This window comes from Lissotriton vulgaris, chromosome 11 (assembly GCF_964263255.1).
Source record: "Lissotriton vulgaris chromosome 11, aLisVul1.2, whole genome shotgun sequence".
Taxonomy (NCBI): domain Eukaryota; kingdom Metazoa; phylum Chordata; class Amphibia; order Caudata; family Salamandridae; genus Lissotriton; species Lissotriton vulgaris.
The window spans coordinates 372,148,323-372,174,055 of record NC_141699.1 but is presented as its reverse complement, the minus strand read 5'-3'; the positions used below and the strand labels follow the sequence as shown (position 1 = coordinate 372,174,055).

Sequence of the window (25,733 nt, the reverse complement as noted above, 5' to 3'; positions counted from 1 at the left end):
TTTTAAGAGCGTCTAATCTCCATATTGAGAAATTTAATAAAAATACCACTTGAATAAAACTGGATTATTAAAGTGGCTATGTTAAAACACATTTGGAAGTCATTACGTCTAGGATCTATGCATTTTCCCCATTTCCACTCATTCCTCAAATACTTCACAAATGAAGCAAGAGCTTTGTCGAGTCATTCTCATCGCTGTGTGGTGGGCAAGACAGTTGTGGTACACCCAGCTGCATCGCCTATCAGAGTGTGCCCATATTCTCTTCCCTCCAAAGGAGTATCTTTTCTACATGAACCAGGCCCAAGTGGTTCATCCACAAATTCCCTCTCTTCATTTGTTAGCTAGGCTTTTAACAACGCTGAATGTGGGGATTTGAGGCTTTCCGAAGAGTGTAATAAGATACTTAAAAAAAATCTCGAGCTTCGTCTATGTTGAAATGTTACACAGCTAAATGGAAGAGGTTCTGTACTTGGTGTATCTCGCAAGCAGTGCATCCATTCTCTTCATCACCGGAGCAGGTGTTGCAGTATCTCTTGCACTTAGCGAAATCAGGACTTTCTCACTCTTCCATAAGAGTTTATCTTGCTGCAATTTCTAGATATAGAAGACGTTCAAATAAAACTTCTCTGTGGTCTAACTGCCTCGTTGAAGAATTTATAAAGGGGCTTATTAGAGTTTTCCCACCTGTTAAGCCTCCTACAGTTTTGTGGCAATTAAACACTGTTTGGTCTCAACTGATGCTTCCTCCTTTTGAGCCAATACACAAATGTGAATTAAAGTTTCTCTCCTGTAAAGTGGCTTTTCTCTTGGCCATTACGCCAGCCAGACTATCAGTGAAATCCAAGCTCTCACCATAAAAGAATGAACCGTATCTGCAGTTTTTAACCAACAGAGTTATCCTACCCACTAGCCCTTTTTTATACCTAAGGTGCCTTCAACTTAGCACCTCAATGAGTCAATTCTTTCCAAATTCATCCTCAGCAGCGGAAAGGGCGTTGCACTCTCTGGACATCAAACAATGCTTAAAGTTTGATCTGAAAAGAACGGAGTCATTCCGTAAATCGTCTCAGCTAATGATCTCTTTCTCGGCACACAGTAAAGGACATGCATTGATTAGGACAGCCATCGGAAGCGCCAAGCCGTTGAGAGAGATTCATTTCCTGGCAGGTGGCACAGAAGTGATTAGTTACTCAGCACCAAATTTGAGTAGGATATACAGGTGAACTATACTGAATCTTTCACTCACCATCCATCAATTGGATCTACAACATTCGGGCTGCCATTGACTTACACCAACTGCCCGCGTGACTATCTATGTTATGGACTACTCCCTCTGGACATCACTGAACACTATCAAGTGCTTTAATAGGAAGAACTCTACCTCTAGCACCTTGTGTGCTTACTGTCCCCAGCATTCCTGTCCTGAAGAGACCCCGTACCAAGAGAGGCTCGAAACTTCATCGGCTAGTAAAAAGAGAGAGCAGTAGGAACTCAGAACACCTCCTAAAAAGTATTGTATCATAATTGACAAGAGCTCCTCTTTGTGTTAATACCAATAACCACTACCTCCCCTTCCTCTTAGCACCTTATTTATATCACTGTTGCTTACGGTCACCTTACTGGGGGTCGAAAATCACGCTGAAACGCAAATGTACATAGTGTAAATGCATAATCAAATATCCTTGATAATTCTCATAGTGTTTGTATAAATATGTGATGAATGCAAAATAAATTATACTAATTTCGGCTGAAGTGAGTACAGTTTGGAAAATTGTTATGTGGGCTTCTATCCGTATTAATCAATGCAATATTGTTTGACCGAATTGAATTAAGGTCCTATTCTAAATGCTATGTCAACCTTTGATTCATTCACGCAAGCCATACTGTGTCTTTCAGAATCTGCATCTATTAGATAAATGAGTTCCTTGTGAACATTGTTTTTGCTAATCAATTGACAAGGGCCAGCATTGCATGTTGGGTCACCCCCACGATTTCCTTCTTTCATATAAAAGCTGGTTGTCCGCTCCTTGCGAAAGCACAAGCCCATTCTACCAGGAAAGTGGAGACCACCTCAGCCCTGTATGTGGGAGCATCTCTCCCAGACATTTGCAGGGCAGCAACGTGGGTAAACGCTCACACATTCACAAAACATTACTGCCTTGATAGTTTGAAAAGGGCAGATATCGCTGTTGGACAAGCTACACTCCGCCTCTTTGCTTAAAGTAGGCTGCTTTTGGCTGGCTATGTTCTCTATAAACTGTGTGTAAATTTGTATGCTGATTATTCTCTTCTTGATTATCTGATGCTACTAGTTTGAGTCATGGTGGGATGGTAGCATGTGAATCTAGAAAAGATTCAATACTGGAGAAAAAACAAGTTACTTACCTGTGTACACTGAGGTTCTCCAGTATTGATATCTTTTATAGATTCACATGCGGCCCTCCCTCCTCACCAATTACATCAGGGTTTGTAACCTTTACACTTGTGCTCGAATTCTGAGATATGGAGGCTCTGTAGGGAAAGGGAACTCTAAGGTCTCAGCTATGATTTGCTGAAGTTTGGCTGTTCTAAAATGAGGCAGAAAAGTTACTTAAGTGACTTTTTCTGTTCTATGGAGGTCTATAGTAATATTGTATTACTACTATTTCTTATGTTACCGTGGGACTCCCACCTTGAAGACAGGAAAGATTCAAGCATGTGAATCTACAAAAGATATCAATACTGGAGAACCACAGTGTATAAGTAAGTAACTTGTTGTTTTATCACTTGATAGATGGATTTTGACAGTAGGTTATAGAACGTATCCTTGCCTAAATTGAAACACAGCCTAAGTCACACCTATGATGAGCAGTCTGGTTGGTGTTTCTACTTCTATGTTGGACTCTTCATTGGTGTTCTTATGACGTATCCCCTACACATTTATTCAGTCACACACCTTCTTGCATTAGTTTTGGCCCTTTTCTGAACATTTCCTAAGTATTTTGATACTCCTAAGTGTAGTAAAATGAGAAGGTTATAATGTACTACATTTACTCTATAAAAAGGGCAAGAACCCCCTACATGTAATGGTGGTGTCCATCTCATAGGGTTCCCACTTTCGAGGATCTTTGTTTTTGTGACTTTGCGGAGGGTGACAACGATAACTCTAATAAGTGGATGGCTGGATCATTGTTTAGACACACAAAAGATGTTTGCAATAAGTCTAAACACTGGCAATCACTTATGGTAGGATCCAATCCATCGTTCTTTTGCCCACCGTGACCCCTCAGTTAGTACCCGGCCTTTTGCAAATCAGTCCTAACCCTTCTCTAATTTGAACTGCCAGGCCAGGTCCCTCCTGAACCAGAGCACAAGCAACTCAAGACAGGTTTTGCCCTGACTGGGGCTCTTAAGTTGGGTGTATAGCTTTGTCCAGTGGCACAGTGAGCACAGGGTCCACCTTGAGTCATACCCTTGCCACTGAGCGTGTTACATAAAGTCACACAAAAGGTAATGGTAGGAATGCTTGTAAAAAGTCTAATCACTAGCAACCTCTTGGACTAGCATTCCAACCCATTGCTCTTTTGCCCACCATGCCACCTCAGTTGGGATCAAGCCTATTGCAACCAGTCTTGGCCCTGCTCCAATAGGAAAAGTCCAGCCTGAACTGCCAGGTCAGGTCCTCCCTTAACCAGAAGACAAGCAACCCAAGAGGGGCAGTTGGGTCTCCCATGTTTCATAGATATTGATTGGCCTTGGGCTGAATGATCCTCTGAACGGTTAGAGGAGCCCTGAAGGGTTTAATGCCACCTTGCACCGCAGGGACTGCAGGGGTTGCAGGGGCCTGCGTTACACCCCTTTGCCACTGGAATATGTTTTATTATCTATTTCACCTTAGAAGAATTCGTTTTTATTATCTGTATTTCCTCCTGTGCCCTCAAATCTTTCTTTCATACTGTTCTCCCTCCTTCGATCTCTCCATTCATGCTGTCTCCTACTCTCTCCATGCTTTTACCCTCTGCCTCTCTCTTTGTGTGTACTTCATCTTGTCCTCTCAGACTCTAATTGATGTTGTCTTTCTTCCTCTTGTTTTCATGCTGTGTGCCTATGCTCCATATGCTTATGCTTTCACCTAAATAAAGTTAATACTCTGTCCTCCAGTGTCTTCCCCCTAACCTTTGCTGTCCTCTTTGTGCATCTGCAGAATTATCTCCATGCATTATGCACTCAGCTGGATCAACAGATCATGAGTAACATCCGCGAGACTCCTCAACTCATGTACCGCAGCAAACTCAAGAACCTAGCTGTACGAACTTATGTCAAGTGGCAGGAGTTGCTGGTGCTGAGCAGGTCTCAGGTGAGTACAGCAATAGGGAGATGGAGATTTGCTGATACAATTGGTAGATTGTATTGTATTGTAATTGCATTTGTATAGCGCTTACTATCCCTGACGAGGCGCCAAAGTGCTTTTTCGGCGAGTAGCATGCTACTCCGGGACCCATAGAGGATTAGTGTTGAATTAGTATAGTGAAACATGCAAGTACATTTTAAGTGGTGGATATGTTAGTCAGTTATTTGAATTTGGAAGGATAACAGAAGGATAGAAGAGGAAAGAAGGTTTGTATTTATATAGCGCTTCTAACCCCTGATGGGGTGTTGAAGCGCTTTTTGTGGTGGGTAGTACGCTACTCAGGAAACCCATAAAGGATTAGTGGTGAATTAGTATGGTAAAATATGAAAGTAATTTGAGTGGTGGGTATTAGTTATTAAGAGTGAGAAAGATAGCGGAGGGATAGAAGGGAAAGAAAGGTTTGCATTCATATAGCGCCTGTTACCCCTGATGGGGTGTTGAAGAGCTTTTCTGGCGAGTAGCAGGCTACTTCGGAACCCATAAAGGATTAGTGTTGAAAATTAGTATAGTGAAATATGAAGTAATTTGAGTCGTGGATATGTTAGTCACTTATTTGGATTGAGAAGGGTTGGGGAGGGGTAAAAAAGGAAAAAAGATTTGCATTTATATAGCGCTTGTAACCCTGGTGAGGTGTTGAAACGCTTTGTTGGTGAGTAGCACGCTACCCTGGAACCCATAAAGGATTAGCGGTAATTATTATAGTGGAATATGGAATTAGAGAAGTGAACATGCTAGTCTGTTATTTTGATTGAAAAGGATAGTGGAGGGATAGAAGAGTGAAGGATTTCTTTTTTTATAGGTCATTGCAGTAGGAGGAGTCTTTTAGATGAGTAGAAAGGTTTTTTTGGAGGGGAAGAGTCAGAGGGAAGAGTTTAGAAAGGTTTGTTTTGGGGGTTGGTATAGTAAAAGAGGTGTCAGATGATGCAAGGAGGGGTAGAGTAGGTTGTTTGTGATATCGGCATTCTTAGGCAAATTTCTTACTAGCCTAATCAAGATACAAAACACTTTGACAAGGCTCTATCTATGACAGGTTTTCATGTAAAAAACATATTTTCAAGCTACTTCTTGCATATATGGAGAGGAAGGGCCAGAGCTACTGACTTTCGAAATGGGGTACCAGGGTCGAGTCACGGCGTTGGCTCAATATCTTGTGATTCTGGGTAAATCATCTAATCTCAATAAGCCTATCAATTTGATTTTTTTAAATGAACGTCTCCTTCTTGTAAGGTAACTGGTGCTCATGTACAGAGCTTCAGTACCTTGGGGTCAAGTTCACACAATATAAAACTGCAAACAAAAAATACTAGATTGTCCCACTATTAAAAGATTATATTCCAATCGAGGAAATTCCCCTCCAACATCGTCAGACCAAAGCTAACTTCATTAATTGTCCAGAGTCTTATAAACATTAAAGGTGTTTGTGAGGCGACTACCAGTATTGGGGTTGGGCAAATATTACGTTCCATTGACTGAATTTTGGTGACTCCACGTTACTCTTGTTATGGGGGGTTCTGGCCAAATTCCTCAGTCCCTGTGTGACAGAATCTTTTCTCACGTATATGCATAAAAAGTAAGTTGGCGAGCAAGAGTTGGCATCCCCTAGCACGATTTTCAGTCATTAGGAGGAAATCCGGTGAGATTTTACCAACGTGGGGGGGGCACATTGGTTCGCGGTCAGCTTCTGCTCAAGTAGAAAATCTACTTGAGCCGCAAAAAAATCAACTCAAGTATCTGTGCCCTCTGGTGCATCTTGTGGTGTCTATGGGGCTGATTTTTCGGCACAGAACTCAATTCCGGCGCTAAATCACAGAGCGAGCAGTGCAATGTACCTATTTCCGCAAGTTTATGAGCATTGACAAATTAAATTTGTCTGCAACGTCTTCCTGTCTTTTCCCCTCAAAAAGGTGAAGATTTATGGCTGCAAATCCTGTTTAGGTCTCGCTTACTAGACGGTACGTGTGCTGTCTTTTTCAATAGATGTTGTGGGCTTACCAAGAATATACAAGGACTCAGAGCTCACTCAATGCTTACCATTGGTTAGCTTTCCTGTCACTCTCATTTGCCTAGCTTGTTCTTCTTGTGTTTTTCCCCTCCATGGAGCATTACCACTTTACCATTTCTTTTGGTTGACTAGCTTCTATGCTTTCACTGCTTGTTTTTCAAACTCTACTTTTTTCTTTTCAGTCAAGCACTCCATGAAAGTGGATAATTTCACCAGCTGTCTCCTTCGTGTACCTCTCTTCCCCTGCACTTCATGTTGCACTCTGCAGTCCGTGTGCTTCTCCCCACCCACTCCATGTTGTGATCGCTCTCTTGAACTTCCTCTATTGCTTTCTCGCCGTATCTCACCCACACCTTCCACATTTTCTCTTTTCCCTGTTGGTTCTCCTTCTCACCTCCTTTCCTCTGTGTTGCTTTCCCTCTCCACGCCTGCTCTCCAAGCTGTTTTTCCCCCCACTATACCCTACTGTCTCGCCCGTTGCTTCTTCTCCCCCACCTCATACACTCCCCCATTGTCTGCTCACCTTTGTTATCCTCCCCTGTCTACATCACTTTGCTCTCGCCATTTGCTTCTCATCTCCTCACCTGCATGCTGTGTTGTCTTTCCCCCCTCCTGTGTTGCTTCTGCCCCCTACTATGTTGCTTCATATCTCCTCCATTGCTTCCATCACCCACTTTAACCCTTTCCATGCGGCCGCGATTCCCCTGGTGTGCTGTAAACAGCACGAACAGGGGCGGGCCGTGACGAACCCCAGCCGTCATCAGCACACGAGCACCGTAGTGCATGACGGCTGGGGTTCGTCATCAGCAATGAAGGGGTTAAAAAAAATATCTGTTTTTATTTTTCTTTTAAGTTACCGATCCTACGCAGCTCTATTAGTAAACAGAAAAGATAGCACCCGGGTCATTTAGTAGGCATGTGCATGAGTGGTGTGTGTGCCTACAAAATGACGCTGGCAGCCGTGTCAAAGGCTTTTTTTTATCCTTCAGCCATGCTGCATAGCATTGGGGATGCTGTGCAGAACAGTAAACCCCTTGGCAAAGCCAAAAGTTCTCAAAGACACGACCTGTGAGCTTTACCAATGCGTGTTTTAGGCTGGGAATGTAAAGGGACACTCCATGGTTGTTCACCCCGTGGAGAAGAATGGTTTCTCCAAAACGTTTTTTAAAAATTCCATCTAATTTGCAGTTGATTATTCCTAGGTTGATAAGTTTATATGGTGTGTATGCTAGTTGGAGAAGTAAACAAGCATTTGCAAGCAATAGATCTCGCATTTACAAGAGTTTGAGCTATTGGCATTGTAAATGACAATGCCTTTTAATTATGTGTTGTTTTTAAAACAGATATATAAAAGGCATTGTCATTTACAATGCCAACAGCTTAAATTCTTGTGAATGCGAGAACTATTGTGGTATAATTTTTTTTTTAAGTGTAAGAAGCGAGCATGTCCTGCCTGCAACAGCTACTATTGAGAAAATAGTGTTCGAGGATGTCATTAAAGCATACCGAGTAACAGCATATGTAACAAGGGGTGTTGCCATTGGAGGTTACAAAATGAGACAAGGCAGTACTAAGAAGGGACTACTAAGCCTTTTGATCAATGAACAACTACAGTTTGCAGTGGACAATGACACAATCCAATGAAAACTATGGACATGGAGTGGGCAGAGATTCAAGTCTCTACCTGAATACAGCACGCCGCACAGCGCATTCTCTGCCCAGGCTCGACCTAAAAATGAATGTAACCTTCTGTATTGTAACCGGTGCTCATGTAGAGCGCGCCAATGCCTTTGTTTCGAATTCATGGTATCAAAAAACTGCAAAACAATGTTTTTTAAATGTTATATATATATATATATATTCACTGAAAAAACCGTAGGTTTTACACACGTTATAGTTAGGAAGTAGCATTTACAAAACCTTTGAAATTCACTGAAAAAACGTAGGTTTCACACATGTTATATTTAACTGGACATTTCACTCATATAAAACAATTGAAATTCCCCTGTTATAGTTAGTTCAGCTAACTATAACTCGAGCACCCGCAATGCACTGCTGATGACGTCACATATTACATCACTCATGACATGGTCAGTGACATCACTCATGACATCACTGATGACATCTCAAATGACATCACTGATGTCAAGCACGGTGCGCGCTTATAGATATATAATTGATTTCAACTTTAATTTTCTCAGCAACTACTGGAGGGATTTACACAATTTAAACAAAAATGTGATCTGTGTACCAGACCCTACCATTTTCCCAAATTTGGTGTAATTCCGTTCAGTGGTTCGGGCTGTAGCCGTGTCTAAACGTCCTATGGAAATTAACATGGGGAAAACACGGTTTGGGACCCCCCTTTTTTCTCGGCCCCCGCTTGACGAATCTTCCCGAGACTTTCAGGGAAGGAGTGGAGCGTAGCGGGCCATCTTCTTTGAGAAATTCGCGGAGATTCATCAACCGGGGCCAAAGTTATTCCCAATAGAATGTTGCGGATTTCCTATGGAAACTAGGTCCTAACTATATCTACCTACTGGCGAGCGCCAGTAGGTAATATATATATATATATATATATATATATATATATATATATATTACATAAAAAATAACTATATCTACCTACTGGCGAGTGCCAGTAGGTAATATATATATATATATATATATATATATATATATATATATATATATATATATGTTTTTATTTTTATTTTAAGTTACCGATCCTACACAGCTCTATTAGTAAACAGAAAAGATAGCACCCGGGTCATTTAGTAGGCATGTGCATGAGTGGTGTGTGTGCCTACAAAATGACGCTGGCAGCCGTGTCAAAGGCTTTTTTTTATCCTTCAGCCATGCTGCATAGCATTGGGGATGCTGTGCAGAACAGTAAACCCCTTGGCAAAGCCAAAAGTTCTCAAAGACACGACCTGTGAGCTTTACCAATGCGTGTTTTAGGCTGGGAATGTAAAGGGACACTCCATGGTTGTTCACCCCGTGGAGAAGAATGGTTTCTCCAAAACGTTTTTTAAAAATTCCATCTAATTTGCAGTTGATTATTCCTAGGTTGATAAGTTTATATGGTGTGTATGCTAGTTGGAGAAGTAAACAAGCATTTGCAAGCAATAGATCTCGCATTTACAAGAGTTTGAGCTATTGGCATTGTAAATGACAATGCCTTTTAATTATGTGTTGTTTTTAAAACAGATATATAAAAGGCATTGTCATTTACAATGCCAACAGCTTAAATTCTTGTGAATGCGAGAACTATTGTGGTATAAATTTTTTTTTAAGTGTTAGAAGCGAGCATGTCCTGCCTGCAACAGCTGCTATTGAGAAAATTGTGTTCGAGGATGTCATTAAAGCATACCGAGTAACAGCATATGTAACAAGGGGTGTTGCCATTGGAGGTTACAAAATGAGACAAGGCAGTACTAAGGAGGGACTACTAAGCCTTTTGATCAATGAACAACTACAGTTTGCAGTGGACAATGACACAATCCAATGAAAACTATGGACATGGAGTGGGCAGAGATTCAAGTCTCTACCTGAATACAGCACGCCGCACAGCGCATTCGCTGCCCATCTCGACCTAAAAATGAATGTGACCTTCTGTATTGTAACCGGTGCTCATGTAGAGCGCGCCAATGCCTTTGTTTCGAATTCATGGTATCAAAAAACTGCAAAACAATGTTTTTTAAATGTTATATATATATATATTCACTGAAAAAAACGTAGGTTTTACACACGTTATAGTTAGGAAGTAGCATTTACAAAACCTTTGAAATTCACTGAAAAAAACGTAGGTTTCACACATGTTATATTTAACTGGACATTTCACTCATATAAAACCATTGAAATTCCCCTGTTATAGTTAGTTCAGCTAACTATAACTCGAGCGCCCGCAATGCACTGCTGATGACGTCACATATTACATCACTCATGACATGGTCAGTGACATCACTCATGACATCACTGATGACATCTCAAATGACATCACTGATGTCAAGCACGGTGCGCGCTTATAGATATATAATTGATTTCAACTTTAATTTTCTCAGCAACTACTGGAGGGATTTACACCATTTAAACAAAAATGTGATCTGTGTACCAGACCCTACCATTTCCCCAAATTTGGTTTAATTCCGTTCAGTGGTTCGGGCTGTAGCCGTGTCTAAACGTCCTATGGAAATTAACATGGGGAAAACACGGTTTGGGACCCCCCTTTTTTCTCGGCCCCCGCTTGACGAATCTTCCTGAGACTTTCAGGGAAGGAGTGGAGCGTAGCGGGCCATCTTCGCGGAGATTCATCAACCGGCGCCAAAGTTATTCCCAATAGAATGTTGCGGATTTCCTATGGAAACTAGGTCCTAACTATATCTACCTACTGGCGAGCGCCAGTAGGTAATATATATATATATATTACATAAAAAATAACTATATCTACCTACTGGCGAGCGCCAGTAGGTAATATATATATATATATATATATATATATATATATATATATATATATATATATAACATAAAAAACTTTCTTTCATCACCACAAAATACCAATACATGCAGCATACACAGCGCTGCACAAATGAACCTCACACGAACAGAGCAAGGCCTCACCCTACCAGGGAAAGTGTTGCAAGCGAGAATGGAGGTTGGCAGCAGCCAGGGTGAGCAAGTTCCTGCAAAAGCTGAAGTCAGTACTGATGTGGTGCAGAGATGGATCTGTGCCCTGAAGCTCTGGCACAACTGCAGCCGACAGATGATGCCCTCTGGATGTTATGGCAAGAGATGGCACTCCAGCCGTATAAAAAGAAAATTGGCACCTCGCTGTGGGATGCGTTCTAACTCATAAGCACGCCGATGCATAAAAGACGCTCACAGATACGAGAAACACAAACACGCTAGAACTTGTCGTGCCAGGTGCACACTATCCTGGGAGGCCATTTTATTTCATTGAAAGTTAACATCTTAAAGAGAAGGCATTTGCACTCTGAGGAAACTCGCTCCTATGAATGTGTCCCTGTTTCCATGGCTTCACTTTCCTTGAGAACCTGGCAGTTCTTGGCCTTTTGGGCCGTGCCAGGAACCATTCAGTAGCCCCGGGGAGAAAACAGACTACTTGTGCCCAGTGTTCACTCTGACTGTTTTGATAGCCATTTGTTTTGGCAAAGCTGCCTCCTCACTGTGTTCCAGATGGCTCTGAAGCAGCCAGGTGACATGTCAGTGCTTATAAAACACGAAAAGAAATAACCACACAATAAGTCACAGTGTTCACAAGAGCAGCTCATCATAGAACGAAAGATGGGATTTTGTGTAGTTTTCTTTAATGCTAGACATAGTGCGTGAGATCATACAAACTGATTCATTTGATGGGCAAAAGGACGTGTTAGGGGAGGGGAGTGATGACATGCTGATCCTTTGTAAATGGGTTCCTCATTCAGCCAACGAGGAGGACCTCAAGCAAGTAATTAGTAAGTGGGCTGCATAAGGGTCAGGGATGTAATGTTCCTGTGCTCATTTCAGCGCATTTTAACCTCCTGCAAATTTCTTTAACTTCACTGTAATGATGCTCTCAGGCCATATATTGGATTCCAGCTTTATTTAAGGAAGTACAATAAATACAGGTGAGCGCCAGGGAGCAGCTGCTATCCAACTCCACTGCTCTACAACTGCCCCTTCATTCCAAAGATGCAACCATTACATTCTACCTAGCATCATAGCATTCTTACAATACAGCTCGAGCCTTAAAGGCCTACACAATGGCTGCATACGGGTCAGGGATGTAATGTTCCTGTGCTCATTTCAGTGCATTTTAACCTCTTGCAAATGTCTTGAAACTTCACACTCCCTTAGGCTGCATGTAGCTGGCTTGGAAGACCAGGTCCCGCCCTACTCCTTTCTTCGCTGGTTGCTACACAACTCTGGGATGACCTCAGATCCCCACATCACCCATGTAATTTATTCATCGCCCATGTAATATATTCTGTGACTCAACAAAGGGTTACGATATATGAAGGTTCTCGGATTCCCGAATGGAGAAGCCATAACAAAAACAAGTCAAGCCAGAGCAGCCAATAACATTGCAGAGGCTCGTAAATGATTTGTGAATAGCACAACAGGAACATCGCCTCTCTCACTCTTTTGGTCAATCAGGTTCATTTTAAATTTGAAAATGGTTTGCGAACGATCCAAATATACAAAAGAGGCCGGCACAATCTTACAAGTGGCCCTAAGTAATGACGGCTTAGTACTTTTTTGCTTGTTCATAATCACCCGGTCCCTTTTTATAATCCATATACTGAAAGTTACTGAGAAAATGTACACTATACCAAAACAAGGAACAACTCTGAGCAAAGTTCTGTCTTCATATGACAATTAGTGTCATTTCATTCGGCATTAATTACCATAACAGAGAGCAGCATTACCTACTGGCATGTAATGGAAATAAACATTTTGGATTAGGGCTGCAACTTAGTTCCCTCCCTGCCAGAACCAATGTGTGTCGAATTTTAAATATAGACCCCTGGGCGGTTAAAGCATTTGCCAAATTTTAAGAAGATTCGGCATCACAGTGGGTGGTATTTTGAAGGACAGAGGAAGCTGGGCCAGGGTTTGACCCTAGGGAGCGTAACCAGTGCTGTAATGTACTAGAGGCCTTCATAATTAGTATTATGATCCTGCATGTGTTGACTCTTCTGGCTCATAGATCCACCAGTTGTGATGATGGTGGTAGCTATATAACTCCTGGGTAGGCAGTATGCATTTCCATTTGTTGCTTCGCCAGGTCCATGTGGGTCAACGGGAAGGGGCTTTTTGTTTTCGTCATTTCATTTGTTTCTGTGCACCTTGCCTTCCTTCTGGTGGGGCTTCCCCCGCTATGCCTGCAATTTATACCTGTGTTGCGGCATTCCCATATAGACCTAATCCCCCCCCCCCCCCCGATTTAGACCTAGCCCCTCCTCCTGTGCGGAGCCTCCTCTCTGCTCTTCCATTAGTGAGGCAGGTCAGAGAGAACAACAACAGGTGCATGCAGGCCATAAGTGGGATGATGAAACTGGGGGGGTCTCTCAAAAAGGCTTGGTCGATGTAATTAGGGGCGTGTCTTTAAAACACTTACGCTAAAAATCTGTGCTTCGCATAGTGTGCCGCCCGATTTGTATTTTGCTGTTTCTGTCATTGTATCCAGATATATGATACAATAAGTAACATCATACCTACAACAAGTCAGGACTATTGGCTTTGTCAATGGTTGTTAGTTATATAAGATAAATAAGCAGCAACTATGGCTTGTATGGCATATTGAAAAAGCTTCCACTCAAAGCCCTGGTGACACCACGACGATGTTGCTGCTCCTGAGTTTCAAAAAGAGAAGGGAAATCCAGAGAGAAAATGACTCTTTAAAGGATTTCCCTTCCCCTACAACGCTCACCTGGCATGACGTCATGCTGTAACTTCTCCACTAGTGAAAAGTGAGCAGTGTAAGCATGCGCACATCGATGTGCCTGCTATCTCTGCAGTTCAGAAAAAAAACAGACCGTCTGTGCCAGGGCACAAAACAGAGCCCAATAGAGACCCATTTCGAGGCCCCCTTTTAAAAACTGCTGGTACTCAGCACTGGTGAGACCTGGCCCACTTAAAGCCCTGGGTGCATGCAGTGTTAGTGTGTTTCTAGGGGTCAATGAATATCTCCTCAGAGACGCTTTTTGTTTCCATCCCACTACCACCAATTTTTCCCAGGGTCCATGTGTTGCTTACCAAGTTTTCAAGCTAGCCTCCTTTATCCTTGTCATGTGCTTCCCATCGCATGATGGTTCAGCATGTTTCTATCAGAGGCTTCTCCATCTTTTTTTTGCATCTGCATGGTAATGGACGTGTACCCCACCCTTAGTGCCCAACTGCACTAATGTCTGGATCCCTAATGCTGATTTTTGCACATTTTTGCTGTCATAAGCAAACACATATCGTGCATGTGTGGCATGACGTAGGCCTGTACACAGATTGTTGTCTTGAAGGAACGGGAGGGGCGCCCAAAGCGCTATCCTCATAGTGGAGGAAGGTTACCTCTTTTACCAGGAGTTAAGCAGCGCAAGCACGGTGGTGGCAGCATACCATGTAGTCATCAGCAGAAGTCAACTGGTTCTTTTTAACCTGTGTCATTAAAGTGAGGTCTACAGGCTCACTCACTTTTTAAAGTTCTGCTGCTGTGTGCTTAACTCACTCTTGGCCTACATCAGTTAGATTTGAAGAGTTGTGCAGTGCTGACTCTGCACAGTTTGTGTGTGTGACTGGTAAGGGTACAATACAAGGATAGATCAGTGCTGTGCGTGCATGGTGAGTGAACGTACTGAGTGTATGTGTACCTACAAGGATTGCAGTACATGAAAATGTAGCTCTATGCAGTGCATGAATGGTGTACTAGATATGTGTGTACCTGTGAGGAGTACAGTACATGAAGAGTATAGTGTTGTAGCAGAACACATATGGTGAATGTGTGTGCTGGCTGCATGTGTGTCTTCACGTGGCAACACAGATAGGCTATACTACTGAGCAGTGCATTCAGAGTGAATGTGTGAGCTAATTGTATGTGTGTCTGGGATGGCACAATACATGTAGGTAACAGTGCTGGATAGTGTCTGTACTGTGAACACACACAATGCAAGTGTGCCTATAATGGTACGTTACCTGGAGTGCCCTGGTTTCCATTTTGGGAGGCCCAGGCCTGTCTGGTGAACACATGAGGAGGTAGAGGAATCCCTCCAGACAGATTTGTGTATTGGTGCATTCCTGTGACCTTGGTGGGAAACACTGAAGGAGGCGGAGCAAGGATCCCCTTGTACACTTCAAAGGGTGCCTTTTGATTCAGTGAGAAGTCACAAGGAAGGTGCCTGGATTTAAGGAAGGAGATGGAGATAATAAGGAAATCATAAAGATTGGGGCTGGGAACCTGAGGTTAACCTTTTGATGCACATATCACTGTGGCTGACATCCAGGTGTGACCTCTAGTGACTCCCATGGCCTGTGTTGTGGGACTATCAGCTTCGGAGTCTCTCCTGATGTGAAAGATGGCTTTTCAAGAGGAATCAGGAGAGGAGAAGTATATACTTCAAAAGAAGCAGAACCGCAACGTAAAACTTCAAAGTTCCAGACCCTAAATCACATTTGTTGTCGGGAAATGGACTATAAGAAGGGGAGGTTGAGACCCCAAAAATTGTCATCTGCCAAGGAGGCAGTCAGGCTGTGTGAGGAGGAGAAGCTCTGCAAGACAAGGTCTGCTAGTCTCTCTGCTTGGTGAGGGGATACCACCCAGGGAAACCAAGACCACCTACTCTGGAGCCTGGAGCACCAGCATCTGCCTGCTTGCCAAGACCAGTGTATCCTGTGAGGAAGAAGAGAGAGGTGGAAGGGCCCTGTCCAGTGGGGATCGCTGTCAAGTGGGCTACCGGTGATAGCTGCTGTACTGTTTAGGTCATTGCTCGTGGGCAGACTTGAGTGAGTGACCCCCCAGTGCCAGGAGAAAGCCGCCGTGAAGATAGCCATGTAAAGATTGCTGTATGTTAAGGGCGAAAGCCTGTGCAGCGCTATTGCAGTGACCCCGTGTACCAGGAGGTGCCACAGAGGAAAAGAATGCCTTGTGAAGAAGGCCTGAAGCCGGTATGACACCGTAAGGTGACGCCATATGCCAAGAGGGGCTACTGTAGTAAGGACTGCCCTGCTGTTAAATCCGAAGCCTTGTGTCACAGAGGCGCGCCAACTCTCTATGCCAGGAGTAATGTTGCCATGTGGACCAGGCAGGAGCCTGTGAATTGCGAGCAGTGGTGACCCATAGGTAACCAGGAGCAACAAGGACTGCACCCGACCTGACTCAGTGGATCAAGTAAGCAAGCTGTGCAAATATCTCTGCCTCAATGGGATCGAGAGCATTGGAATCACGCCCCACATCCTCTTGGGGAGCTTGGACACTTACCCTACAGAAAGAGTGCAGAAACACCTCTGATCAATGCCAGAGCAAGATTGTGTGGGCTCAGAGGAGAGCCTGCTCTTGCCGAGTGCTGCCACGACGATCGCGTGCAGTCGACTTACCTGAGCAGGACTGGAACTGTTGTGAGTGCCCGTGGACGGGGCACCTTCCAGGACACTGCACACTTCCTCCCTGACAGAGCAAGTAAGACTTTTGATGGGCCTACCAGTCCCTGGGGGACTTGGTGCTAAGAGCGCTGCATCGCTAAGACACTTTTGACTGTACTCGAAGAGTCAGAGTGGACTCTAGAAATAAAGGCCTGCTCGTGAGCGTTCTCTGAATGTGACCGCCAGTGAATGGAGAATAACCCCGATCACATAGCGAGAAACAGGTGGCACAGGGACTTAGAAATAAAATACTTTTTGTTATATAAAAAAAATAAGTATTTGTCTGGGCATTGACTCATTGCTGCTTATGCACTCTCTTTCAGTTATGAGCCATGTTCTCACTATCCACACCCCACCAGCTACCTCTACCCCCTCCCCCAAGGGAGCCTAAGACTGCTTGCTTACGTCTACCACTGAGAGTCAAGTGCAGAAGGAGTACTTGCCCTAGATGCTCAGGATCTATAGAATGTCAGGCCCCAGGACATCAGGAGTAAAAGGCCTGAACCCCCACGATTGGGCCCAGTAGCCCCTGCATGCCCTGTGGCCCTCTTAAAGGGGTTCTGACAGTGACAGAGCCTGATAGCGGGAGGATTGGAATTGGACAGGGGTAAGGGTGGGGGAGTGAACAATGCCATCATAGTAAGAGTGGTACCTTCCCCACATACTAGTAGATTTGCACTGTCTGATTTGACAGTGTATTTGATTTATTTTCACTTTTTAATGAAGTGCACTCCACCCAAGGGTATCAGCATGCTTTATAGTAAAAGTATGTGACTAAGTGTGAGAAGCTGGCTTGGTATATGGTTCACACTTAAGTAAGTAGGCACCCTGCACCAATCCAGACAACCCTTATGGTGATTTTAGTGGTCTTAGACAACCTTAGAAAGCTCTCTAAGTGGTAGCTGTGGAGAGCATCCAGCAGGCTTAGTCCAGAAGGAGTGTAAGGGAGCTTTTTTGACCAGAACATTATCTTATAGGTATAGATTAAGTGAAAAAGAACCACACAGTGTAGTTATAAAAATATGTATTTATTATAAGACACTCAGTAACACATACAAATATCTCCTACCCTGAGATATACACAATGCAAATAATACTTTGCAGAGAAAACAGGTAAGTAGCACGAAATACACAGTGGACGCCAGAGGGAGACCAAACCATATACTAAAAGAGTGCTATGCGAACCATGACTCAAGTCAAGACTATACCCAGAAGACGTAGAAGTGCCGGGGACCTAAGGAACCACCCGAGGTAAGTAACCAGGAACCCCACGGAGGCCCTTTGGAAAATGGGAACCCGACCGTGGGCTCAATACAAGTCAATGGGTAAGTTGCGGTTGTAATTTTAAAGAAGAAGGACCCTTCCCAGTGGACCCTGAAGAAAGCCAGTGGAATACAGAAGGTTGGAGAGCCACCCCACCCGCGGATACACTAGGAACCAGAATATCTACACCAGGGAAGCCGGGTGCATAGGTGTGAAGTGGCTGTCAAACCCAGTGGAGGACTTCAGGTAGATGCCACTGCTGGAGAAGGTGAAAGTGTCTAGTGGAACCCAAAGGTGGATTCAGGAGGAGAAGTACCTGCCAGCAGAGGTGACAAAGTCTATGCCACTCAGGAGTGATCAGGAGGCACCGAAGACGAATGCCCACCGGTGTCAGGTGTTGCAGGAGAGTTGACGGTGACCATGGAGGTGCAGCTGTGCGGTCCAGGTGATGCTGTGGAAGACAAGGAGCCATTCACGAACTTTCCCACGTCAGATGTCGACAGTTACGGGATCGGTAAGCGTCTGGAGCACCAAGCCTTGGCAACCGCAACCAAAGTGGAAAGTGAAAAGGGTGCAGTGTCAGGACCAGCAAGGTCCAGGTGACTCGCCACTAGCAGGCCCAGGGCAATCAGAGGAGCCTGCTGAAATCAATGAAGACCCTCAAGAAGACCATCAGGCCAGAGGCACTGGAGTCGCAAGAGGACCTTGAGCAGTTCACCAAAGATGCAGGCCCACAATGCAAGTGGTGCGTTGAGGACAAAGATCTTGGTCACAGAAGATGCTTGAGGTTGGGGCTACTTGGAGCCCGAAGATCTTGGAAGAAGGAAGCCAACAAGCCTTTGCAACGGCAAGTCAACACGGTGCACAGGGGTTCGGTTCCTGCAGCTCTGATGAGGGATACTGGCCTCAAACTTGGTGAGAGGACAGGGCAGGCCTCGAGGGATGTGAAGAACCACCACCTGCATTGCTGAGCCTTTCAGAGTCCATGGGAGCCCAGGATCAGCAGAACGGTCAGCTTTGTTGCGGTGCCTGCAGATGCAGGGAAGTGACTCCTTCACTTCAAGGGAGATTCCTTGAGGTGTCTTGGATGTCCACAGGTCTTCGAAGGTGCAGGTATGGAGAATGGGCACAGGCATTAAAGGAGACGAGCAGTACGACGAGACCAAGAGTACCAGGAGTCTTCCCAGTTGCAGTCTCGGAGCCCAAAGCAATGTCCAGCAAATTCCAGAGTGCCCAGACGGTGGAAGATGAAGTGGTGACTTGAATTAAATCTTGTCCCATGACGAATCTACCACCCACAGGTAACCCCTTACGTACCCTAAGGACAGGGTTGGGACAATTCAGGATTCCCTCCCAGGGGAGGGGTTGTACAGTGGGGAAGATACTCCAATGCCCCTTGTCCAGTTTCACGCCAGAGCCGGGGGCCAATGGCTCCTTGAGCTGGTTTGAACGAAACTATCAAGGAGGGCACCAATTGTGGCCCTCAAGCAGACTTAGTGGTGCTGGCAAGTGCTCCCACCCTGCCCCAATACACAAAACCCTGTCTGGGAGGTGGTCACACCTCCCTGTGACAGTATACCTATTGTCCTGCCTTCCCCTGCTCGAGCCTGGCTCAGGAGCAGGAGGGCGGATTTGTGTCTCTGGTCGGCAGCACCCTTGTTGTGCTGTCCTGGTCCAGAAGACTGGTACCGGGAGCACTGAGAACCTCCAAGAGGAGCTTTACGGTGCATGCAATCATACATCTCTCACCATTTACGGTGTGGGAGGTATGATTCCAACATGTTTGATACCAAACATGACAGGGTTTGTTACAACCAGGTTAGAGATAGCCATCACAATGACGTATGGCCACTCTATATATCATAATGTCTGATGCACCTACAACCCTGAAGAATGGACTCCGAAAGTTGTAGGGGTATCCTGCTCATACAGGGGCACCCTCACACTTAAAACCGAGCACCATGCCTTCAGGATTGAAAGGCCTACTTTAGGGTTTAAGTGCAGTGACCTCAGATATAGGGAAACCTATATATGTCGTAAGTGGTGCTAGCACCAGCTTACACAAGCTGCAATGGCAGGCCTGTAGTTACATTTTGAGTCATCTCCCATGGGCGGCACAATACATGCTTCAGCTCATGGGGGACCCCTGGTGTTCTTATGCCCCGGGTACCTTAGTACTATATACTAGGGACTTGTAAGTGTACACCAGTAGCCAATCTGGGGTGTACCTAGGTACTCACCATAACCAATTTAGGGAAGAAAGCACAGAGACTGGGGTCCTGATTAGCAGGATCCGAGTCAGACTATATAATTCCCAGTCAGACTAGTCAGAAACAGCATAGCACCAGGCAAAAAGTCGGGGTAACCATAAAAGCAGATCCTACTTTCCTACACAAAGCCTGCCTTACAAAAAACGAGTCTAATCAAAGTAGACCTATTGGGTGTAAAATAATAAGGAAGAGAAGAATCAAGAGAGCCTAGTTATACAGTATTGGATATTTCATAGATTCACATGCTTGAATCATTCTCCGTTGTCAAAGTGGGATCCCATGGTACCATGGTAAAGCAGTATGCATAACTATCATAGGCTATATTAAGCGGGCCAACAGTTTAATACCCTATCTATGTCCTTTTAAAAAAAGGATCAAACTTGAACTATGACCAATCAGGTGTTAACACTTGCAAGCGCATCTGAGTCCCTTAGATTTTCACGGCATGTTGTGAGTGAAGGGAGTCTTCCTGAGCTCTGCCCAGTTTTTTCTTCATTACAATATATTTTAAGCTATTTCTACTGCCACAATGTCTGACAGAAAAGGCCTTTTCTGGACCTGCAAGACTTGTGGGAAGAAAAGAGTACATGTGGATGACCCACATAGGATTGCCTTCACTGCCTCTACCCCGAACACAAAATTGTCACACTTTCTGGTCAAGAGTATTAAATGACAGGGAGAGGAAGCTTCTCTTTTGGCTTCAAAAAGCAAAAACTCAGAGAGCATCTTCTGAGGAAGACAGTGATACCTCTTCTAGATCTCACAAGAGATCTAGCTCCCATGAAAAGACTTATGAAGAGAGCAGGACATTTTTAAACACTTTTCATCAGGCTAAGGATTCTAAGAAAAACGAGAAGCAAAAACAATACTACCCAGAGACAGCCTTATTTGTGCTATCTAGACCTTCAACCAGGGATAGAGATCACTCTTATGCCTCCTCCTCAGACCCTTCGACAACAAGGTGCAAATCCTCTTTAAAAACAGCATCAACTTCACTATCACTGTTGACAGCAAGATCGCTGACGACGACCTTCACAACTGTATCGGCATTGAGACTGCCATCGGCTAAAATGACGACGACAGCCTCCATAGATGCTCCCATCTCATCAACGAAAGTTGCAGCATCAACAAAGATCCTGTTGAAGCTCCCATCCACGACAACCCCATCAATGCTTCCACCATCGACGATGGCCCCATCGATGACCCCGTAAACTATGCCCCCATCGACGATGATCCTGTCGAAGATGACCCTGTTGAAGATGATTCCATCTACAAGGGACACAACATCAGCAACAGTATCAAGACAGGATACTTACATTGCTCTGATGATGACACTGTTGATGAGGATCAAGATTACAAAGATAACCAATACCTCGTTATGTCGCCCAGCAAAGTGTCACATCTGCCTCCAAGCCATTTACTGGACCTTGAGGAGTCCGATGATGATGGCCCTTTCTGGACCACTCACAACCCTTAGGAACTGCACGTGAAATGCCAGGATGAAAGTGATGACTTTGATGAGAATGACAGTATTATCAAGACTATTATCCTCCACCTACTCAGAGACATTATGAGCTCTTCAGATACTATCCAGATACTCCACCTAGACAGGATGACGTACAAGTGCCTAGATCCATGGTCCAGGATATTCAGGCTATGCTGACTGACTACAGGAAACATTTACAGCAACCTCCTGAGGAGCAACTAGTGGCACCACCACAACCTGTGTCTCCTAATATGCCAGCACCTATCCCTCCATGTGTCACTCCTAGAATGATGCCAGCTTCCCATATAGCAACACCACCGAGGGAGGATCCATCGATGTCTGATGACAACAGAGAGGAATGATTCAGAAAAGGGGGTGGTGATGAACAGAGTGTCTGAATTAAGCAGACCACTCTTACCCAGTCCAAAGATCAGGGCTTGATCCATCACCGTTTTTTAGCTCACTGCACCATCCCAGCTCAGAACTTGGCTATATGCAAATTAGTCTGACCCTGGCCCAGTGCATCATGGGAACAGGGCAGACCAAACTACCAAGCCAATTCTTATACTGGGATGGAAACAAGCTTCTGGGGACCGGTTTCTGGCATTTCAGCCGTCTTCGGCCCGGCTTGCTTGAATCCTGGTGGTGCAATGAGCAAGGAACTCACATCTGAGTATACCCTTCCACGCTTATGGTGGACAAAAATGATTCAGAAAAGGGGTTGGTGATGAACAGAGTGTCTGAATTAAGCAGACCACTCTTACCCAGTCCAAAGATCAGGGCTTGATCCATCACCGTTTTTTAGCTCACTGCACCATCCCAGCTCAGAACTTGGCTATATGCAAATTAGTCTGACCCTGGCCCAGTGCATCATGGGAACAGGGCAGACCAAACTACCAAGCCAATTCTTATACTGGGAAGGAAACAAGCTTCCGGGGACCGGTTTCTGGCATTTCAGCCGTCTTAGGCCCGGCTTGCTTGAATCCTGATGGTGCAATGAGCAAGGGACTCACATCTGAGTATACCCTTCCACGCTTATGGTGGACAAAAATGATTCAGAAAAGGGGGTGGTGATGAACAGAGTGTCTGAATTAAGCAGACCACTCTTACCCAGTCCAAAGATCAGGGCTTGATCCATCACCGTTTTTTAGCTCGCTGCACCATCCCACGACCATTGGACGTCCATTCAGCACTAGTTCCAATGGACAGCGCAGCACTGGGGAGGGATATTTGTGAAGCAGCTAAGGTGTTAAGCAGACCACTCTTACCCAGTCCAAAGATCAGGGCTTGATTCATTACCGGTTTTTAGCTCACTGCACCATCCCAGCTCAGAACTTGGCTATATGCAAATTAGTCTGACCCTGGCCCAGTGCATCATGGGAACAGGGCAGACCAAACTACCAAGCCAATTCTTATACTGGGAAGGAAACAAGCTTCCGGGGACCGGTTTCTGGCATTTCAGCCGTCTTTGGCCCGGCTTGCTTGAATCCTGATGGTGCAATGAGCAAGGGACTCACATCTGAGTATATCCTTCCACGCTTATGGTTGACAAAAATGATTCAGAAAAGGGGGTGGTGATGAACAGAGTGTCTGAATTAAGCAGACCACTCTTACCCAGTCCAAAGATCAGGGCTTGATCCATCACCGTTTTTTAGCTCACTGCACCATCCCAGCTCAGAACTTGGCTATATGCAAATTAGTCTGACCCTGGCCCAGTGCATCATGGGAACAGGGCAGACCAAACTACCAAGCCAATTCTTATACGGGGAAGGTAACAAGCTTCCGGGGACCGGTTTCTGGCATTTCAGCCGTCTTCGGCCCGGCTTGCTTGAATCCTGATGGTGCAATGAGCAAGGGACTAACATCTGAGTATACCCTTCCACGCTTATGGTGGACAAAAATGATTCAGAAAAGGGGGGTGGTGATGAACAGAGTGTCTGAATTAAACAGACCACTCTTACCCAGTCCAAAGATCAGGGCTTGATCCATCACCGTTTTTTAGCTCACTGCACCATCCCAGCTCAGAACTTGGCTATATGCAAATTAGTCTGACCCTGGCCCAGTGCATCATGGGAACAGGGCAGACCAAACTACCAAGCCAATTCTTATACTGGGAAGGAAACAAGCTTCCGGGGACCGGTTTCTGGCATTTCAGCCGTCTTCGGCCCGGCTTGGATGGTCCAGTGAGCTAAAAAAACGGTGATGGATCAAGCCCTGATCTTTGGACTGGGTAAGAGTGGTCTGCTTAATTCAGACACTCTGTTCATCACCACCCCCTTTTCTGAATCGTTTTTGGCCACTATAGGTGTGGCAGGGTATACTCAGACATGAGTCCCTTGCTCACTGCACCATCAAGATTTAAGCAAGCCGGGCCGACGACGGCTGAAATGCCAGAAACTGGTCCCCGGAAGCTTGTTTCCTTCCCAGTATAAGAATTGGCCTGGTAGTTTGGTTTGCCCTGTTCCCATCATGCACTGGGACAGGAACAGACTAATTTGCATGTAGCCAGTTTCTGAGCTGGGATGGTGCAGTGAGCTAAAAAACGGTGATGGATCAAGCCCTGATCTTTGGACTGGGTAAGAGTGGTCTGCTTAATTCAGACACTCTGTTCATCACCACCCCCTTTTCTGAATCGACAACAGAGAGGAAGGCGAGATTCCTGAGCCTCAGTCTACACAAGATGACTGGGACGACTATATCATACCTACACTGTCCCCACTTCCTCAACAACCTGTTGATTCACCTACAGAGGACATTGGAGATTTTCATAATCTAATGGATAGAGCTGCAACCAGGTTCCACTTCCCTATATTGGTTAAGCAGTCCAACTGTTTCCTTTGTGATTTTAAGGAACAAATAAGAAAGTCAGTCTGGTCTATACCAATTATCAACTACGTCTGTCAAGAAGGTGCCAAGATAATGAAGAACCCTGAAACAGTGACTGCTGTCCTGCCTCATCTTGACAAGAAGTACAGGGCCCCAGAGGATTCTGCTGCATGCCTCATAGTACACCCCAAACCAGATTCTGTCATTTCTCTAGCAGCATAATGTAGATGCATAAATCCGTCTTCTCCTATACTTGCGCCACCTGAAAAAGAAGGGTACCATTTAGACAACATCGGCAAGAGGTTTTCCACCATGTTTGCCATCCCAGTTTGTGTGGCCAACTCTTTGGATATTCTGGGCAGACATGACCAGCAGATGTGGTCAGATATCGGTTCCCTCATTTACCTCATCTCGGATGACAAAAGACCCGAGGCCAAGAAGATCTTACAGGAGGGCAAGTGCACCTCGTCTGAGATTATAGATTGAGCCATGGCCATCGCCTCCACAGGCTTTAATCAACTGGCAGGTGCAGCTGTCTTATGGCGCCAGGGATGGCCTAAAGTGACTTCTATCTGATAGAGACTTCTAGCTGTAGATTCCTTACCTTTGAATTTCCCAGGTGTTAGACTGAATCTGTAAACTTTTGCATGAGCAGTAAGCCTGCGCACGGTCAGGTGGCTCCATTCAGTTCCACGCCTCGTCATTGGTAGCGTTGGTGCCGGATGTGACGTAGCAGTCACCTATGTAGGCGCCACTCAAGTGCATGGATGTTATTTCTTTTCTTTCTGTGCCAGTTAAGCTTTGATCCGGAGAAGGGCAACCCCTCTGTCTCTTTTTGAGAGAATTTTTTTGACGCCTTGTAAGATTTTTTCTTGTGTGTCGAGGGAATGTCCTCTAGAAAGATAAGATTCAAGGCTTGTGGTGCCTGTCACCATGCCATGTCGGTTACTGACCCGTACCATGTGTGCTTATGGTCTCTTGAGCGCCACCACCAATCAAAGTCATGCTCAAACTGCCGAGCCCTAAAGCTACGCCATTTAGTGCGACTCCTAGGAGGTCTTGGTCCTGATCAAGGAAAAGAAGTTCGCAGGACCGCTTTAGGAGCCCCAAGTCTTCTTCATCACACTCGAAGTTCTCAGGACACTTATGGAAGAAGCACCAAAAAAAGAAGTCTAGTCGGACTTCGGCATCCTCTTGCCTGTCAAGGATTGACGAGACGAGTGTGGAACATCAACGTTCCAGGAACGGTTCTGCAGAGCCGTTGCCAGATCCGTTTCCGCGTATCCCCCCGTTTTCGGGAGCCTGAATGACCCCTCTCACATAAAAGAGTTTTAGGAGGCCATGCGCAGAGTATTTGTGCAGACC

General features: G+C 45.0%; 1 protein-coding gene across 1 annotated transcript in view; it reads left to right on the top strand.

Moving 5' to 3' along the window:
* Window positions 1–25,733, top strand: part of FAM178B (family with sequence similarity 178 member B) — a 2,784,983-nt gene that overhangs the window by 2,708,165 nt on the left and 51,085 nt on the right. Inside the window, exon 19 of the mRNA XM_086943356.1 lies at window positions 4,184–4,336. Within this exon, the coding sequence (XP_086799482.1) occupies window positions 4,184–4,336 (153 nt within the window). The remainder of the gene's footprint in view (window positions 1–4,183; window positions 4,337–25,733) is intronic.